General features: G+C 48.5%; 1 protein-coding gene across 1 annotated transcript in view; it reads right to left on the bottom strand.

Annotated features, from left to right (window-relative positions):
• Positions 1-343: 343 nt before the first annotated feature.
• The window catches only part of LOC103269905 (growth/differentiation factor 3-like), a 149495-nt gene continuing 145128 nt past the window's right edge, over positions 344-4710 (bottom strand). Inside the window, exon 2 of the mRNA XM_008067463.1 lies at positions 344-1204. Within this exon, the coding sequence (XP_008065654.1) occupies positions 375-1204 (830 nt within the window). The 3' untranslated portion in view covers positions 344-374. The remainder of the gene's footprint in view (positions 1205-4710) is intronic.

The raw sequence follows: 4710 nt of genomic DNA, 5'->3' as shown, positions 1-4710 counted from the left end.
AAAGAGCTGGAACTACAGGTGCACGCTACCACGCCTGGCTAATTTTTGATTTACTGTAGAGATTAGGTCTGGCCAAGTTGCCCAGCCGGGTCTCGAACCCGCGGGCTCAGGCCATCCACTCACCTCAGCCTCCCAAAGCACACGATTACAGGTTGAGCCACCGAGCCCGGCTCAAGCATTGTTCCTCATGATGGATCTTCCAGGAAGATGAACTACAAACATAATTATATTGCTTGACCTTTCAGATCCAAGAATTCATAAAGCAGAGAGGTGATTTTATTGGAAAATGGATACTTCTCTATGTAAGTTAACAGAAAAAAAAAATTTTTCAACGACGTATCCTAAGAACACTTTCCACTCCGATTTCTGACGGCCTACCCACATCCACATTCGTTGACTACCATGTCTTCATAGTGTCGGAGGATGACATTGTCATTATTGTCCTGGTAGAGCATGGAGATGGGCGACAGCTTGGTGGGGACGCAGCTGGCCTGGGGGACCTCTGGGTCCGCGGCATGCATCAGGGCTTGCATGAAAGCGTAGTTGGAGCTGTTGAGCGAGATGGTCAGTGAGAAAGGACAATCTCCGTGGCAGTAATTTGCCATAAATCCCTTGGGGGCAATGATCCACTTGTGCCAACCCAGGTCCCGGAAGTTAATGAACAGCTGGTGACGGTGGCAGAGGCTCTTGCATGCAGCCTTGGGGGCAGGGATGGTTGCCCTCCTCTTCCGGGAAGAAGGGTGGCACTGCTCAGGGTCGAGGGTCACTGCCAGCAAGGAAGCATGAACGGAACGTCTCAGTCTGGCGCAGGTGTCTTCAAGCGGGTAGCGCACCCCAGACTCTCTGTCTTCTTTGAGCAGAATCTCCAGGAATAACCCCAAGTTCTTCCGGGGATTGTTATGCCAATTCTTAGCCACGTCCAGCAGGTTGAAGTGAAGGACACCTTGCGGCCATGGCACCGATTGCAATGCAAACATTTTGCCTGGCTTGGGGATGGACTGGCCCCGCCCATGAGGCTCCTGAATCAGGGACAGGAACAATTCCAGGTCTGGCCCCAGGTTATAGTAAGAACTGGGCCCCAGGTCCAGGCCCAGCAGGGCCATTGTTAACTGGTCCTTTCCTTTGATGGAAGACAGGTTAAAGTAGAGAAACTTTTGTAGGCAAGGGGAAGCCTGCTCGAGTTTCTTTGGGTAAAGAAAGAAACCTAAATGGGAACAGAGACAAAAGAGTCACCACAATGTATTTTACTTCCCTTCCACTTATATGATACAAACTTCAAAAATCCACAAACACAACAGAAGTGCAGGGGACAATCAGTCATGCGAATGCCCTATCATTTGGAAGGTTTTGTTTCTCCATTCCTCCTCATTCAAGGCCAGAGATTCTTTTTTTTTTTTTAAGAGATGAGGTCTCACTATGTTGCCCAAGCTGGTCTCAAATCCCTGGGTTTAAGCAGTCTACCTGCCTCAGCCTCCCAGGATTACAGGCATGAGCTACTGTGCACAGCCTAAGGTCAGAGGTTTTTTGTTTTTTTTTTGAGTTGGAGTCTCACTGTTTGTCACCCAGGCTAGACTACAGTGGCATGCTCATGGCCAGCACAGCCTCAACTGCTGGGCTCAGGAGATCCTTCTGCCTTAGCATTCTCAGTAGCAGAGGCCAGAGGTTCTTATCTTCTTCACATCCACAGGTCTTCAAGGGGTACTGGACAGAATACAGAGACTCTATGAACTTGGATGAGAAAAATAATTACAACTTTATTTCCACTAAACTCTAAATGAAATCTAGCATTTCCTTCAATAATGAACATAGACCTCAGTAATATTATCAGAGCCGATGACATTGTCATCAATAAAAATTGTGGATCATAGATAATATACATTAAGTTGCTGCAAATGTCTCAAAATATTTCTGCCAATACTACACTGAAATTTTGGAGCCGGGTGCGGTAGCTGACACCTAATTCCAGCACATTGGGAGGTGGAGGCCAGAGGATTGCCTGAGTCCCGGGGTTTGAACCGAGCCTGGGCAACATGGCGAGATGTCGTCTCTACAATAAGTAAATAAAAAATTAGCCAGGTGTGGTGGCTTGTGCCTGTAGTTCCACCTACTTGGAAGGCTGAGGCAGGAGGATCGCCTGAGCCCAGCTGGTTGAGGCTGCAGTGGCTGTGAGCATGCCACTGCACTCCAGCCTAGGCGACAGAGTAAGACTCCAACTCAAAAAAAAAAAAAAAAAAAGGCCAGACTTGGTGGCTCAGCCTGTAATCCCGCGCCTTGTGAGGCTGAGTGAGTGGATTGCCTGAGCCCGCGGGTTCGAGACCCACCTGGGCAACTTGGCGAGACCTCATCTCTACAATAAATAAATAAATAAATAAAAATTAGCCGGGTGTGGTAGCACACGCCTGTAGTTCCAGCTACTTGGAAGGCTGAGGTGGAAGGATCGCCAGAGCAGGTCGAGGCTGCGGTGGCCAGGAGCAGCCACTGTACTCCAGTCTGGGCGACAGAGTGAGACTTCAACTCAAAAAAATAAAAAAATAAAAAAGAGTTGGGGTCTTGCCAGGCGCAGTGGCTCACACCTGTAATCCCAGCACCTTGCGAGGTGGAGGTGAGAGGATTGCCTGAGCCCACGCTTCGAGACCAGCCTGGGCAACATGGTGAGACCTCATCTCTACAATAAATAAAAAAATTAACTGGGTGTGGTAGCGCATGCTTGTAGTTCCAGCTACGTGGAAGGCTGAGGTGGAAGGATCACTGAAGCCAGCAGGTGGAAGCTGTGGTAGCCATGATCGTGCCACTGCACTCCATCCTGGACAACAGAGTAAGAATCTGACTCAAAAAAAAAAAAGAGAGAGAGATGGGGATGGGGTCTCAATCTGTTGTCCATAATACAGTGGCATAATCACAGGTCACAATAGCCTAGAACTCCTGGGCTCCAATGATCCTCCCACCTCACCCTCCTGAGTAGCTGGAACTACACGCATGCATCACCATGCCCAGCTTCTACTTACATTGTGACTATTTAGGAAACATTAGAATTCTTATTCCATACCAGGCACTGTTCAAAGCACTTTGCATATATAATCACATATAAGGCCAGGCATACAGCATCACACCTGTAATTTCAGCATTTTGAGAGGCCAAGGCAAAAGGATTGCTGGAGTCCAGGAGTTCCAGACCAGCCTAAGCAACATAAAAGACTGTCTCTTCAAAAAATAAAACAAGCCGGGCTCGGTGGCTCAGCCTGTAATCCCGCGCCTTTGGGAGGCTGAGGTGAGTAGATTGCCTGAGCCCGCGGGTTCGAGACCCACCTGGGCAGTGAGACCTCATCTCTACGATAAATCAAAAAATCAGCCGGGCGTGGTAGCGCATGCCTGTAATTCTGGCTACTCGGAAGGCTGAGGCGGAAGGATCGCCGAAGCCCAGCAGGCGAGGCTGCGGTGGCCGGGAGCGGCCACTGCACTCCAGTCTGGGGGACCGAGTGAGACTCCAACTCAAAAAAATAAATAAATAAATAAAATAAAATAAAACAAGCCGGGCTCGGTGGCCCAGCCTATAATCCCACACTTTGGGAGACTGAGGTGAGTAGATTGCCTAAGCCTGCGGGTTCGAGACCCGCCTGGGCGACTTGGCGAGACCTCACCTCTACAATAAATAAAAAAAATTAGCCGGGCATGGTAGTGCGTGCCTGTAGTTCCGGCTACTTGGAAGGCTGAGGTGGAAGGATCGCCGGAGCCCAGCAGGTCGCAGCTGCAGTGGCCGGGAACAGCCACTGCACTCCAGTCTGGGCGACAGAGTGAGACTTCAACTCAAAAATAAAAATAAAAATAAAAATAAACCCAAACTAGCCAGATTAGCATGCACCTGTAGTCCCAACTATACAGGAGGCTGTAGTAGAAGGACGGCCTGAGCCCAGGAGGTCAAATCTGCAGTGAGCTGTGATGGTGCCACTGCATTCCAGCCTGGGCAACAGAATGAGACCCTGACTCAAAAAGAAAAGGAAAAAAATCACATACAGTCCTTACAATAACCCGGTGGCATAGATACTATTATTCTCATTTTATCGAGGGGGGATGGGGGGGTACACAGAAATTAAGTCATGTGCTTAAGGTTTCACAGCTGGGAGACAGAACAACAAAGAGTCGAGCTGGCTGGCACCTGACTTCGGAGTCCATACTTCACTGCATAACACAGCCCACCTCTTCAGTAAGAAGCTTTCGATGGTGTTCTCTCTTCTCAGGGACATTAGTGAAAAGTAGCGACTGGATCTCACTTAGGATATTGGAAGAGCTAGAAACACTGTGAAAGCCTATTTGAGAATGACGAACGTCAGCACATTTGAAAATGTATCAGTAAGTTGCACAAATATTATCAAACGTTTCCCATTCTGTGAGATTATATTTATCTGGTTCTTGGGAAATTCTTAACAAAGCTTTTCACATAGACTAGCCTCTAAATGTTCAGAAAAGATGACAAGGTCAAGCCAACAGTATACAGCCCACATGATGGGGAAGACAGCAGCCTCTGCTTAGATTAGCAGCTTCTTGCTTTATGCCAATTTTCTAGGCTATGTTCATATTCTTTTTTTTTTTTTTTTTTTTTTTTGAGTTGGAGTCTCACTCTGTCGCCCACACTGGAGTGCAGTGGCCGCTTCCGGCCACCGCAGCCTCGACCTGCTGGGCTCCGGCGATCCTTCCGGCTCAGCCTTCCGAGTAT

The sequence above is a fragment of the Carlito syrichta genome, unplaced genomic scaffold (assembly GCF_000164805.1).
Source record: "Carlito syrichta isolate Samal-C Ts95f unplaced genomic scaffold, Tarsius_syrichta-2.0.1 Scaffold106724, whole genome shotgun sequence".
Classification (NCBI taxonomy): domain Eukaryota; kingdom Metazoa; phylum Chordata; class Mammalia; order Primates; family Tarsiidae; genus Carlito; species Carlito syrichta.
Note: the sequence above shows the minus strand (reverse complement) of the source record. Positions and strands in the feature narration are given on the sequence as shown.